Raw genomic sequence first — 14,810 nt, 5'->3', positions numbered from 1 at the left:
AATCCTTGATTTTTCCTGGTTTTCCATATTGCCAATTTCACAGTTCCTGTTAAATTATTTAACAGACACATATTCCTTCTTTTTGAAAAATTATATTTCACACCCCCTATAAAAATTTCTGAGAAATCTTCACCAAAAACTTGAAACAATCTATTAAGGTTCTGGGTGCTTGCTGGTCCACAATCATCACAACTTCACCAATTTGAATGTTGTCTAATTCTCTTTGTCATTTTTGTCATCGTTGCAAGTCGGGGAGGTAATGCCGTATGAAACATTTACAGAAATTTTCAATTAGAATCTGGCTATACGCCATCTCCTACGACTGAGCATTTGCCATTCTGGATAAACAACTTGTGGTAATCCAGAAGATGGACATCCCACGAGGAGGGAATTATGTGCCACTGGGTCTATATCTGCTATGACTAAGGAAACATCCCAATGGTCTGGAGTTCAATATTCCCTCCATTTCCACAAGTACCGTGTTCAGTACTTCCTTTGGTACAGATTGAGAACCGAGAGAGGTACGCAGTGCATCTCTCTCCCAAGATCCACCAAAACGCGGTGCATTTGGTGGGTTTAGACGGAAGTTAATCTGCTGAGAAGTCAGATTCTCTTTCAAGATTGGGTGGAGTGCATTGAAGGCATTCTGAAGTTCTGCAATACCTCCTTTGGAATTTGTGCCGTCATCAGAAAGCACTTCATATGGTTTCCCTCTGCAAGCTATGAACCTTCTTAACGACATGAGAAAGGAGTCTGTGTCAATGCTCGATAGAAGCTCAATATGAACAGCTTTGGTAGTAAGGCACTTGTACAGTATTCCCCAACGTTTTTCCAAACTTAACCTGGAAGGGTCCAAAACAGTCAATGCCCATTGAATAGAAAGCTAGATGAAACAACAAAAGGTTAGACTGAGGGAAATCCACCATCATAGGAATTTCTGGCTTCCCTCGCCATTTCTTACATTCAAAGCAGCTGTGCTGGTGTCTTTTTACTGCCTCTCACGATCCAATATTTTCATCTCAGTTCTGCGAACACACGCTCAGGTCCTGGATGTAACAGGAGGTTGTCGTGATGTTGAATCAGAAGCTTTACAAGAGGGTGAGCAGGATCTAAGACAATATGGTGTAGAGTGTCTGAGTCCAAGTGCTTACATCTGCGGAGGCGTCCACCTACTCTGACTAATTTGGCTTTGTGATCATACTCTGGGGCTAGAGTTAGAAGACGACTAGAGTGAGATACAGGTTTACCTAACTGGAGTGGGGCTATTTCTTCTGGGAAGCTTTCAACTTCAGCACATCTCAGAAGTTCCTGTTCAGCTTGAGTATAGTCGTCAGCAGAGAGTTCACTTTCGTCTGACGCCCCATGAAGGGAAACAGCAGTAGCCTTAATCAGATCTTGAAGTGAATTGTATTGAGAGATATCTGGGATATCAGTTTGACTGGATAGCGCGCCACAGAAAGTACAACTGCGGTGTTCTTGGATGTCATCGCTTACAACATCATGAGGCTGTTTGGGCCAACTACTAACTGACTGGGTTAAGAACTGTGGATCTTGATTCCATCGGCTTTTATCGGTCTCCTCTAGTGTCAGCTTTGAGATAGAGCCTCCCTTTTCAAGTTTGTGCACTTCTTTAACATACACTGAAGCAAGATCTGTGTTCTGCAAAAGGCGTTTTTCTGTGCTTCTTAAATGGGCTGTTACCGCTTCTTTAGCTGATTGCAAAGGTGGAAGATTTATTTTCCAGAGTAGAGGTGTTGCATACCTTTGAATGTCTCCAACTGCCACCCTGATTGTTTTCTCCTCAAGGATTTGCACCGCTTCTGTGTCTTGCCTTCTGTGTCTCACTCCTATACGGAAGTGTGTCCATTTTGCCACAATTTCTGTACATTGTTGAACAGTTCGGCTTCTGCTGACAAAGTGGAGGTTAATAGACACTGTTGTGGTAAGAGATGACTTTTGAGGGGCCCTGCAGAGTCCACCCGAGTCTGGTTCACAGCAGCAGGACCGCCAGGAGTTCAGAGAGGTACTGGCTCTGTAGCTGTGATTAAATGTGGATAATCTGAGCCAATGAGTAAGAGTGGTTGAGCCTGCTGTATTGAGGGAATGGGCAGACCTTGTAGATATCTGTATTTCTTCTGCAGCAACTTAACAGGGTAAGTGTGTTTTGCGAGGCTCAGTTCTTTGGCTGTAAAAGCTCTTTCAATGGTGAAGGATTTGTTTGGCTGAAATGCAGAAGCTACTGAGAATGAAACAGCCGCCCCAGTTCTTTGGCTGTAAAAGCGCTTTCAATGGTGAAGGATTTGTTTGGCTGAAATGCAGAAGCTATTGAACAACCCGTGACAGAAGCCCCATGAACAACCCGTATGTCTTGTCTCACAGTACGGAGGGCTATATCTTCAGGAAGTCCTTGAAGATCAAGTTGCTGTGCTGCTTCATACAGTAACATTGTCCTCTCTAATCCGTCATCCAACATAGCGTATGCGTCAAGTTCCTTCTCTCCATTTCTCAAGATCACTCGGCTGACCTTCAAAAGAACTTTGCTGCCTGCAGTTGGTCTGTCCATATACAAAGTCTCTACTTCCGAGTTCACAAGACAACTGTTTTCTGCTGAAGCTTGCGTTTCACATTTACCTTTGGCATTGAAGTCATGCAGTATTTCTAAATGTCTCTTTTCTCATTTTTTGCATTTGGCTTTAAGATTACATTGTGAGATCTGGTGATCACAGCCACACCTAAAGCACTTCTGATTTGACTTCAGCCAAGACTCCACTTGATCTTGATTCAGCAGTTTGAAATTAGCGCACTGATTGAAGTAATGCTGCACAGTGTTACAGAAGGGGCAGTACTTTGTCGGTTTCTCCTTCTTGACTGCTGTAACACTTGCTGGTTTACTCGGTTCGCCACCATGCAAGACAGTAGCAAATCATTGAACCGGCTTGCAATTCCTTTGCTGTTCTCTCTGTGGCTGAGAGTAGGCTCTGCTTACATTACTAACATACTGTGACTCATCCTCTTGTATTCTGAGCTCATATTCTAGCCAATTGCGGAGTTCTATCAGTGTTGGAACTGGGTTCTGAATGGGGTTAACAAACCCTCTGAAGTTTGCTTTAAGATCATGAGGCAATTTGGCAAGGAGACGTGAAACATGTGACCCACATTTGAGCTCTGTCCATCCTTTAGCTCCAAATTGGTCCAGCATTCCAACTAATGCACGCACTTTGAGGGCAAACAATCTAAAAGATTTAGTGTCACCACTCCTGATTTTTGGGCCATCCATCAATTCTGCAATTCTTTGTAGTGCGAGTTGATGTGGTTGACCATAAAGTACCGTTAGAGACCTCATGGTGTTGGCGTATGGGTACCTGCTGTTGACGTAGTCTGCAATGAGCAAAGCATTCTCCTGTTTCAGATGATCAACGAGTATTTGGTACTTGAAACGTTCTGTAGCCTCAGCAGGTAGCAACTTCTCCAGTGAAATTGAGTCGTGCAAACTGTCTGGGATCTTCACTGCAAAAATGAGGAATGGTGGGAATAGGACCTCTGTAGGTGGGCTCTACATGAGGATATGGAAGAGAAGGAGGGCGCACTGGGTGGTATGGCTGATGCGTCTCAGGCTGAGCGTAATCTGCGTACTGTCGTGGGGTCAAGAAGCTTGGTTTGTCCGCAGGATTAGAAGCTGATTGACCATAGCTGCCTGAGTGTCTCTCATATGCATGTCTCTCATGTGCATGGTGAGCTAATGTATCCCTTGGAGTAAGTCTCATCTTGATAGACTGGACTTGTAGCTGTAATCCCATGATAAGGTTGCTGAAAACCATATGGTTCAGTGGAAGGGAAATAGCGGACGGGTTTGCAGTTCAGACTATGATCTTTATAAGTCCCATACGTAGCTGCTGTCTCTTGACTGTAGTCCTGAGGCATAAATTGAACAGCTGCAGGATATTGGTTGCGATCTCTTTGGTCAGTGGACATATAGTTATGGCCTCTGTGGTCTGTGTTGTAGTAACCACGCGGTCTATCTATGTGCCTAATACCAGGTTGAGGATATGTAGCATCTTCTTGATGGGCTAGCTTGTGTTGGGATTGAGTTGGTTCATAAGAAGAGAAAGGATGACTTGAAGTTAGCAGAGTTGCCAAGCCTGGTAGTCTCAAGTCTCCTAGGTTGTCAGTGAGATTAATTTCTTTGTGACTGACAGAATGAGAATGCAGAAGGTCACTTCGTGAATCTACAGGCAGTACTCTCATGGGCTGAGAAGGATCATCTTGATCTCTAGGCAGAACTGGCCTGCCCTCAGTGGCTGCTGTATATGGACTTGAGGAGAGAACTCTCTGATCTGCATAAATCATTCGCCTTGGAGAAGTCAGAGTACGGGGTATTGGCCGTGGCGGTGATGGCTACAAATCTTGATCTGTCTCCACATACGAACTCCTTTCACTTGATCCAGTGCTCATACTTTTCATTAGTTCTGGTCCGCTTTCAATACATGTGAACTCTTTAAATGCAGGCCTTTTACCTGGCTCAGATCCAGTGGAACCATTTGTAGGCTGTTCATCAGAATGAAGTAACTGATGTGGCACTGTGTAAGCAACATAGAAGTCATCTAAGTATCTTGGTGGGATGACATGTCGATGTGGTCGAACCACTGGTGGCACTGACGTAGCCTGTCTTTCTGTTCTAGACATGGTAATGCTGTAATAGCTGTCTGCTCCAGCTAGAAGCACCAAATTTTGTATGAAAGTTGTTGAGGTGCGGATCTTAAACCGCTACAGATTGTTCAGGCAGAACAATCACATGGTCCATGTCCACAATAAAGTGGGTCTGGTGTGGTTCTAAAAATGAACAATAATAACAATAATGAATATAAACACAATGAATCAGAAACAGTAATAACTGAACAATATAAAAGTAATGCAATGGCATGAAGATAAATACATATTATACAAGTCCAGCAGCTGTAAGTTTCCTTAGGTTTATACACATTCACTTTAAATAAATTATCAGATGAAACCGAATTGAAAATTTCCACATAATAATCAAAAGGTAACATTCAAAGTCTAATTTAGCGTTTTATGCTGAAATGAATGTATGATCAAGCTTACATGTGCATGGACTACCTCAAAGGAACAAACAAACTTTTAGTACTGCAACGTAATATAACCACAAATAAATCTACCAATATATACATGAAAGAGAATTTTACTACATACTTTTAAGATGTACGCACACAGTATTCCAGTTAGATTCAACAGCTGTTTGTTGGGCCAGTTGCTCCCCTCACAGAGATATACAGCTTTGTTTGTAAAGGACACCATTGCAGATTTTGACACAATTACATCTGCGAGAGAAAGTCCAAACAAACAGTGAAGAATATCAACTTTGCGGCTTAAAGTGGATGTCTTCTAAAGATGATAAAGAGTACATGGTTCAGATCAGCCAATGGCTCACCTGTTCCCTCCTTAGTAACATTCACATTTACAAGAAATGTGTCTTGCATTTGGTCTTCAAATTTGGTGTTGAAAAACACTGACGTATCAACAGTAAGAGAGGCACAGCCCGTGGCATTCATCTGGTAGGAGAACAAAGACACAAGAAAGTCAAGCACAGGCAAAAGAAAAACCCCCAGCAGTACGGCAGGAGTCACACACCTTTGCAGTTTGAGTCAGGCACTGTCTGGTCAAATTATGAAGCAGACTGTAGGGAAATGGATCACGGCACACTTCCACTAAGGCTTGACCGGGTACAGGTTGGCCATATGTATATCTGGGGAACATCATAACAAGATAAAGAACTGACCAACCACAAGACAAAAAAAATAAAGCATCACTCACTTGGCACAAGACTCAACTTTCAGTCCCATAACTGCAACACTGTAGGTCTGCGGTGTGTTTACGGTCACGTCAAACTTGGGCAAAACTAAACCAGAAACAAAGTGCTTTAGATTAAGGCCTCAGATCTGTCATTGAACTTCCCTTACACAAACAACTTACCGTATTTTTTCACCTCAAAAGACTTGGGAGACTAGTGTTGGGACTCTTCACTCCATGGCTTCTCCATTCTTCTCCCTAGGTGGCGCCTAGGTCTTTGTGTCTGATGGACGAGGGTCGCACGGACGGACGGTCAGTCGGTCGCACGGACGCACGGTCGGTCGCACGGACGCACGGTCGGTCGGACGGACGGACGGTCGCACGGACGGACGGACGGTCGCACGGACGGACGGACGGTCGCACGGACGGTCGCACGGACGGACGGACGGTCGCACGGACGGACGGACGGTCGCACGGACGGACGGTCGCACGCACGGACGGACGGTCGCACGGACTTCCAACAGTCATATTAAAAGACCACATTCAGTAACAAAAGCTAGTATAGCCCATTACAACACAAGCCTACATTTTTTCATTTTATCTTTAAGTCATGTACCAATTTCTAGAGCAAGAATCAAACTAACAGACATACCGACACTGAAGTTGCGATAAAAATTCAGGCCCTTGTACTTAAGACACTGGAGTAAACTGAAGTGGCATTCTAATCAGAAGTGCCACACACTGAAATATTCAGATTAAAAGCCCAAACAAAAAACCTGATTGAGGCACTCAGACGTCTTCCTGGCTCCATGATCCGGACACTCTGATCTACAGCACTGACGCTACACAGAGATCCTGCTTGAGCAGAAACCATCAGAACGTTTCCCTCCGCAGGAACAGCCGTAGCTGGAGAAAACTGCAGAGACACCTGGAACAAGGACCAACACGCTGTAGGACACACACCAACATTCCCAAATTGAAAAATAGCCACATCATACAGTACCTGGTCCTGGAAACACATATCGGTGTCAAACGGAACACTAGCAGCAGCTACATTCTCACTGGGAAGAACGCTGTAGACCAGAATCTGCACTGCTGGAGCCATAGCGACGCTGACAGACAACTGGAACGTCACAGAGCCACTTGTGACTGCATCACCAGCCTGTGCTTTAACCGTCTGAAATCCATGGAGGACGATCACTCCTTTGGATGAGACCTGACAGAAGACATGGGTGTGCAAGTTGCAGAACAAACAGACCAGCAAACTTACAAAACTAAGGTCCACTCACCATATAGATTGTCATCACTGTAGCTACCAGCCTCTCCAACAAATGAATACTCCACGGTCACTGGAAACGAAGCGACACATTTGAGCGGCTGATTGAGCTTCACTATAGTCAGTTCACTAAACAATGGGTTGTCGGGAGAAACAGGTAGGAGAAGCTGTACAAACCTTGTATCTGCAGTGAAGTATGGCGATTTAGAACCATTCAAAACCTTTGGTTTAGCACTCGCCTGGGGAAGATCAAACTTAATCAGCATCATGTTAGAGAAAGTCTTAATTTTTACAAAATACAAGTCGTACCACCAGATTCAGATCAGCCTTAAGATTAGCCGTGTTTAGGGAGAACGCAGCCCATCCATTCTTGTTTGTGGTTAGACTCAACAGCAGTTTGTTGGGCCAGTTGCTCCCCTCCAAGAAATATACGTTTTGTAAAGGACACCATTGCAGATTGACACAATTACATCTGCGAGAGAAAGTCCAAACAAACAGTGAAGAATATCAACTTTGTGGCTTAAAGTGCATGTCTTGTAAAGATGATAAAGAGTACATGGTTCACATCAGCCAATAGCTCACCTGTTCCCTCCTCAGTAACATTCACATTTACAAGAAATGCATCTTGCATTTGGTCTTCAAATTTGGTGTTGAAAAACACTGACACATCAACAGTAAGAGAGGCACAGCCCGTGGCATTCATCTGGTAGGAGAACAAAGACACAAGAAAGTCAAGCACAGGCAAAAGGAAAATCCTCAACAGTACGGCAGGAGTCACACACCTTTGCGGTTTGAGTCAGGCACTGTCTGGTCAAATTATTAAGCAGACTGTATGGAAATGGATCACGGCACACTTCCACTAAGGCTTGACCAGGTACAGGTTGGCCATATGTATATCTGGGAAACATCATAACAAGATAAAGAACTGACCAACCACAAGACAAGAAAATAAAGCATCACTCACTTGGCACAAGACTCAACTTCCAGTCCCATAACTGCAATGCTGTAGGTCTGCAGTGCGTTTACGGTCACGTCAAACTTGGGCAAAACTAAACCAGAAACAAAGTGCTTTAGATTAAGGCCTCAGATCTGTCATTGAACTTCCCTTACACAAACAACTTACCGTATTTTTTCACCTCAAAAGACTTGGGAGACTAGTGTTGGGACTCTTCACTCCATGGCTTCTCCATTCTTCTCCCTAGGTGGCGCCTAGGTCTTTGTGTCTGATGGACGAGGGTCGCATGGACGGACGGTCGGTCGGTCGCACGGACGCACGGTCGGTCGGACGGACGGTCGCACGGACGGACGGTCGCACGGACGGACGGTCGCACGGACGGATGGACGGCCGCACGGACGGACGGACGGTCGCACGGACGGACGGTCGCACGCACGGACGGACGGTCGCACGGACTTCCAACAGTCATATTAAAAGACCACATTCAGTAACAAAAGCTAGTATAGCCCATTACAACACAAGCCTACATTTTTTCATTTTATCTTTAAGTCATGTACCAATTTCTAGAGCAAGAATCAAACTAACAGACATACCGACACTGAAGTTGCGATAAAAATTCAGGCCCTTGTACTTAAGACACTGGAGTAAACTGAAGTGGCATTCTAATCAGAAGTGCCACACACTGAAATATTCAGATTAAAAGCCCAAACAAAAAACCTGATTGAGGCACTCAGACGTCTTCCTGGCTCCATGATCCGGACACTCTGATCTACAGCACTGACGCTACACAGAGATCCTGCTTGAGCAGAAACCATCAGAACGTTTCCCTCCGCAGGAACAGCCGTAGCTGGAGAAAACTGCAGAGACACCTGGAACAAGGACCAACACGCTGTAGGACACACACCAACATTCCCAAATTGAAAAATAGCCACATCATACAGTACCTGGTCCTGGAAACACATATCGGTGTCAAACGGAACACTAGCAGCAACTACATTCTCACTGGGAAGAACGCTGTAGACCAGAATCTGCACTGCTGGAGCCATAGCGACGCTGACAGACAACTGGAACGTCACAGAGCCACTTGTGACTGCATCACCAGCCTGTGCTTTAACCGTCTGAAATCCATGGAGGACGATCACTCCTTTGGATGAGACCTGACAGAAGACATGGGTGTGCAAGTTGCAGAACAAACAGACCAGCAAACTTACAAAACTAAGGTCCACTCACCATATAGATTGTCATCACTGTAGCTACCAGCCTCTCCAACAAATGAATACTCCACAGTCACTGGAAACGAAGCGACACATTTGAGCGGCTGATTGAGCTTCACTATAGTCAGTTCACTAAACAATGGGTTGTCGGGAGAAACAGGTAGGAGAAGCTGTACAAACCTTGTATCTGCAGTGAAGTATGGCGATTTAGAACCATTCAAAACCTTTGGTTTAGCACTCGCCTGGGGAAGATCAAACTTAATCAGCATCATGTTAGAGAAAGTCTTAATTTTTACAAAATACAAGTCGTAACACTAGATTCAGATCAGCCTTAAGATTAGCCGTGTTTAGGGAGAACGCAGCCCATCCATTCTTGTTTGTGGTTAGATTCAACAGCAGTTTGTTGGGCCAGTTGCTCCCCTCCAAGAAATATACGTTTTGTAAAGGACACCATTGCAGATTGACACAATTACATCTGCGAGAGAAAGTCCAAACAAACAGTGAAGAATATCAACTTTGTGGCTTAAAGTGCATGTCTTGTAAAGATGATAAAGAGTACATGGTTCACATCAGCCAATAGCTCACCTGTTCCCTCCTCAGTAACATTCACATTTACAAGAAATGCATCTTGCATTTGGTCTTCAAATTTGGTGTTGAAAAACACTGACACATCAACAGTAAGAGAGGCACAGCCCGTGGCATTCATCTGGTAGGAGAACAAAGACACAAGAAAGTCAAGCACAGGCAAAAGGAAAATCCTCAACAGTACGGCAGGAGTCACACACCTTTGCGGTTTGAGTGAGGCACTGTCTGGTCAAATTATGAAGCAGACTGTAGGGAAATGGATCACGGCACACTTCCACTAAGGCTTGACCAGGTACAGGTTGGCCATATGTATATCTGGGAAACATCATAACAAGATAAAGAACTGACCAACCACAAGACAAGAAAATAAAGCATCACTCACTTGGCACAAGACTCAACTTCCAGTCCCATAACTGCAACGCTGTAGGTCTGCAGTGCGTTTACGGTCACGTCAAACTTGGGCAAAACTAAACCAGAAACAAAGTGCTTTAGCTTAAGGCCTCAGATCTGTCATTGAACTTCCCTTACACAAACAACTTACCGTATTTTTTCACCTCAAAAGACTTGGGAGACTAGTGTTGGGACTCTTCACTCCATGGCTTCTCCATTCTTCTCCCTAGGTGGCACCTAGGTCTTTGTGTCTGATGGACGAGGGTCGCACGGACGGACGGACGGTCGCACGGACGGACGGACGGTCGCACGGACGGTCGCACGGACGGACGGACGGACGGTCGCACGGACGGACGGACGGACGGTCGCACGGACTTCCAACAGTCATATTAAAAGACCACATTCAGTAACAAAAGCTAGTACAGCCCATTACAACACAAGCCTACATTTTTTCATTTTATCTTTAAGTCATGTACCAATTTCTAGAGCAAGAATCAAACTAACAGACATACCGACACTGAAGTTGCGCTAAAAATTCAGGCCCTTGTACTTAAGACACTGGAGTAAACTGAAGTGGCATTCTAATCAGAAGTGCCACACACTGAAATATTCAGATTAAAAGCCCAAACAAAAAACCTGATTGAGGCACTCAGACGTCTTCCTGGCTCCATGATCCGGACACTCTGATCTACAGCACTGACGCTACACAGAGATCCTGCTTGAGCAGAAACCATCAGAACGTTTCCCTCCGCAGGAACAGCCGTAGCTGGAGAAAACTGCAGAGACACCTGGAACAAGGACCAACACGCTGTAGGACACACACCAACATTCCCAAATTGAAAAATAGCCACATCATACAGTACCTGGTTCTGGAAACACATATCGGTGTCAAACGGAACACTAGCAGCAACTACATTCTCACTGGGAAGAACGCTGTAGACCAGACTCTGCACTGCTGGAGCCATAGCGACGCTGACAGACAACTGGAACGTCACAGAGCCACTTGTGACTGCATCACCAGCCTGTGCTTTAACCGTCTGAAATCCATGGAGGACGATCACTCCTTTGGATGAGACCGGACAGAAGACATGGGTGTGCAAGTTGCAGAACAAACAGACCAGTAAACTTAACTACAAAACTAATGTCCACTCACCATATAGATTATGTCATCACTGTAGCTACCAGCCTCTCCAACAAATGAATACTCCACGGTCACTGGAAACGAAGCACCACATTTGAGCGGCTGATTGAGCTTCACTATAGTCAGTTCACTAAACAATGGGTTGTCGGGAGAAACAGGTAGGAGAAGCTGTACAAACCTTGTATCTGCAGTGAAGTATGGCGATTTAGAACCATTCAAAACCTCTGGTTTAGCACTCGCCTGGGGAAGATCAAACTTAATCAGCATCATGTTAGAGAAAGTCTTAATTTTTACAAAATACAAGTCGTACCACCAGATTCAGATCAGCCTTAAGATTAGCCGTGTTTAGGGAGAACGCAGCCCGTCCATTCTTGTTTGTGGTTAGATTCAACAGCAGTTTGTTGGGCCAGTTGCTCCCCTCCAAGAGATTGTTTTGTAAAGGACACCATTGCAGATTGACACAATTACATCTGCAAGAGAAAGTCCAAACAAACAGTGAAGAATATCAACTTTGTGACTTAAAGTGCATGTCTTGTAAAGATGATAGAGTACATGGTTCACATCAGCCAATATCTCACCTGTTCCCTCCTCAGTAACATTCACATTTACAAGAAATGTGTCTTGCATTTGGTCTTCAAATTTGGTGTTGAAAAACACTGACGCATCAACAGTAAGAGAGGCACAGCCCGTGGCATTCATCTGGTAGGAGAACAAAGACACAAGAAAGTCAAGCACAGGCAAAAGGAAAATCCTCAGCAGTACGGCAGGAGTCACACACCTTTGCGGTTTGAGTCAGGCACTGTCTGGTCAAATTATGAAGCAGACTGTATGGAAATGGATCACGGCACACTTCCACTAAGGCTTGACCAGGTACAGGTTGGCCATATGTATATCTGGGAAACATCATAACAAGATAAAGAACTGACCAACCACAAGACAAGAAAATAAAGCATCACTCACTTGGCACAAGACTCAACTTTCAGTCCCATAACTGCAACACTGTAGGTCTGCGGTGCGTTTACGGTCACGTCAAACTTGGGCAAAACTAAACCAGAAACAAAGCGCTTTAGATTAAGGCCTCAGATCTGTCATTGAACTGCCCTCACACAAACAACTTACCGTATTTTTTCACCTCAAAAACTTGGGGGACTAACGTTGGGACTCTTCACTCCATGGTTACTCCATTCTGCGACGCCACGGCCTGGTTGCGGTCGCCTAGGCCTTTGTGTGTCACTGCCTCATCGCTTCTCTGGCTACGTGGTGTGCTCCACCTCCATCATCTCCGGTAATCCCCTTGGTAATGTTGGGACTCTTCACTCCATGGCTACTCCATTCTGCGACGCCGCCGTGGAATGCAGTCCTGACTGTGGGCTGGGTCTCCGTCGGCTTTTCCCTGCTCAAGACCATCCCCCCCGGCTGTCACCACCACCTGCACCACCTTTCCTCCAGCTACGGACGGCCGGCCGCCGTGTGATGCAGTCCTGACTGTGGGCTGGGTGTCCATCTGCTCTTCCCTGCTCAAGGCCTCGGACGGACGCTTGGACGGACGGACACTCGGACGGACGGACGCTCGAACGGACACTTGGACGAACGCTTGGACAGATGGACGCTCGAACGGACGGACGCTCGGACGGACGGGCGCTCGGACGGACGGGCGCTCGGACGGACGGACGCTCGGACGAACGGACGCTCGGACGCTCGGACGAACGCTTGGACGGACGGACGCTCGGACGAACGCTTGGACGGACGGACGCTCGGACGAACGCTTGGACGGACGGACGCTCGGACGAACGCTTGGACGGACGGACGCTCGGACGAACGCTTGGACGGACGGACGCTCGGACGAACGCTTGGACGGACGGACGGACGCTCGGACGGACGCTCGGACGGACGCTCGGACGAAACGCTTGCTTGGACGGACGGACGCTCGGACGAAACGCTTGCTTGGGCGGACGGACGCTTGGACGGGCGGACGGACGCTTGGACGGGCGGACGGACGCTTGGACGGACGGACGCTTGGACGGGCGGACGGACGCTTGGACGGACGGACGCTTGGACGGGCGGACGGACGCTTGGACGGACGCTCGCTTGGACGGGCGGACGCTTGGACGGGCGGACGCTTGGACGGGCGGACGCTTGGACGGGCGGACGCTTGGACGGGCGGACGCTTGGACGGGCGGACGCTTGGACGAACGGGACGACTGATTTACTTCCGCCCATCACATTAAAAGATCACATTCAGTAACAAAAGTAAGTATAGACCATTACAACAAAAGACTACATTTTATTCAACAGCTTGCAGTTTCCACGTCCCTTAGACTAGTTAGGGACATTGAAACTGCAAGCCATTGGATAAAATGTAGTCTTTTGTGTTGTAATAATGGTCTATACTAGCACCCGCAGGCATCCGTACAGAAGGAATGCGGCTTAGCTGGAGGACAATAAAAAGCCGAAGAGAACCATGCAAAAGGTTGGTGCAGATGGTGGTGACAGCCAGGGGGATGGCCTTGAGCAGGGAAGGGCAGACGGAGACCCAGCCCACAGTCAGGACTGCATCCCACGGCGGCGTCGCAGAATGGAGTAGCCATGGATTGAAGAGTCCCAACACTACCAAGGGGATTACCGGAGATGATGGAGGTGGAGCACACCACGTAGCCAGAGAAGCGATGAGGCAGTGAGACACAAAGACCTAGGCGACCGCGACTAGGCCACAGCGCCGACCCCCTGAAGTGGAAGCAGCGATCCTGAGGTTAGAGGCTGAGCTGCAGCAACCATAGATGGAGGTGGAAACTGAGGGAGGGCGGAGCTAGTCAAAGGCAAAAGAAGTGGAGAGCCGTAGGGCAGCGAATGGGCCGCAAGCCGATGACGAAGAAGATGTAATGTCCAACAGAGGGAGGCCGAATGGCTGATGGTCCACGCTGGAATCAAGGGTGATTAGAGAGCACAGCTACATTCTCACTGGGAAGAACGCTGTAGACCAGAATCTGCACTGCTGGAGCCATATCGACAAACGAGTCACGGATATCTGTTAGGAATGATCAAGATTAGGAAAGGGGAAACAAAAAAAAAAAACACACATGACCATCCCTTCGATCACTGGATAGCAAAACAAACCAAGAGTAGTAATGGTGTTAAAAGGAAAGCTTCAATGGTTCACAAAGCTTATTTTCACCATCTATAAAGTTAGTAAACAACTTCAACATAAAAACAGAACGCTTCTGTTCACTTCACCTAATGGTACTTACCTGGTTCTTCAAGCCCATCAACAACAAAGAGAAAAAGGGTGAAAATGAGCTTCTTCCAAACACAAATCTCCCTTATGAGGACAGATCACCCAAGACTAACCCTTATCAAGCCACTCTTCAGACTCTAATATATCAGGAACGCATTCATCTCGTTAATTCAATTAATTAACCACCACCTGGCAGTAGCCTAATTAATGTT

The 14,810-nt window shown here is 46.4% G+C and overlaps 1 protein-coding gene across 5 annotated transcripts; it reads right to left on the bottom strand.

Moving 5' to 3' along the window:
• Window positions 1–317: 317 nt before the first annotated feature.
• On the bottom strand, window positions 318–12,570 carry LOC120481740 (murinoglobulin-2). Of its 5 annotated transcripts, none has more exons than XR_016149511.1 (19): window positions 12,486–12,570; window positions 12,145–12,411; window positions 11,945–12,065; window positions 11,677–11,836; window positions 11,545–11,606; window positions 11,379–11,440; window positions 8,981–9,193; window positions 8,046–8,905; window positions 7,864–7,978; window positions 7,664–7,784; window positions 7,391–7,553; window positions 7,259–7,320; window positions 7,095–7,154; window positions 6,809–7,021; window positions 5,830–6,733; window positions 5,647–5,761; window positions 5,447–5,567; window positions 5,209–5,336; window positions 318–4,830 (listed from the first exon to the last, which is right to left on the bottom strand). XR_016149511.1 is itself a non-coding variant. In XM_089126362.1 (13 exons), exons 10-13 carry the CDS (start codon window positions 10,244–10,246, stop codon window positions 9,640–9,642), a joined length of 351 nt encoding a protein of 116 aa, XP_088982488.1. In that variant the 5' UTR covers window positions 10,247–10,476; window positions 10,862–11,013; window positions 11,089–11,288; window positions 11,379–11,440; window positions 11,545–11,606; window positions 11,677–11,836; window positions 11,945–12,065; window positions 12,145–12,259; window positions 12,327–12,411; window positions 12,486–12,570; the 3' UTR covers window positions 9,574–9,639. The 5 variants fall into 5 exon arrangements, 3 of the variants coding, with proteins under 3 accessions (XP_039531476.2, XP_088982487.1, XP_088982488.1); XR_016149512.1 differs by having other exon boundaries at window positions 7,864–8,905; window positions 12,145–12,259; window positions 12,327–12,411; XM_089126362.1 differs by lacking the exons at window positions 318–4,830; window positions 5,209–5,336; window positions 5,447–5,567; ... (8 more) ...; window positions 8,046–8,905; window positions 8,981–9,193 and adding exons at window positions 9,574–9,725; window positions 9,836–9,956; window positions 10,036–10,150; ... (1 more) ...; window positions 10,862–11,013; window positions 11,089–11,288 and having other exon boundaries at window positions 12,145–12,259; window positions 12,327–12,411.
• Between the last annotated feature and the right edge of the window lie 2,240 nt (window positions 12,571–14,810).

The sequence above is a fragment of the Pimephales promelas genome, chromosome 23, assembly GCF_988280905.1.
Source record: "Pimephales promelas chromosome 23, fPimPro1.hap1.1, whole genome shotgun sequence".
NCBI classification, from domain to species: domain Eukaryota; kingdom Metazoa; phylum Chordata; class Actinopteri; order Cypriniformes; family Leuciscidae; genus Pimephales; species Pimephales promelas.
Note: the sequence above shows the minus strand (reverse complement) of the source record. Positions and strands in the feature narration are given on the sequence as shown.

Coding starts and splice junctions, on each gene's coding strand:
- LOC120481740 (XM_089126361.1), bottom strand. CDS start 11,581: ATGGTTCTAAATCGCCATACTTCACTGCAGATACAAG. Junction 11,441..11,544: donor TACTTCACTGCAGATACAAG/GTTTGTACAGCT, acceptor CTTCGTTTCCAG/TGACCGTGGAGTATTCATTT. Junction 8,906..8,980: donor ATATGTGTTTCCAGGACCAG/GTACTGTATGAT, acceptor TCCTTGTTCCAG/GTGTCTCTGCAGTTTTCTCC.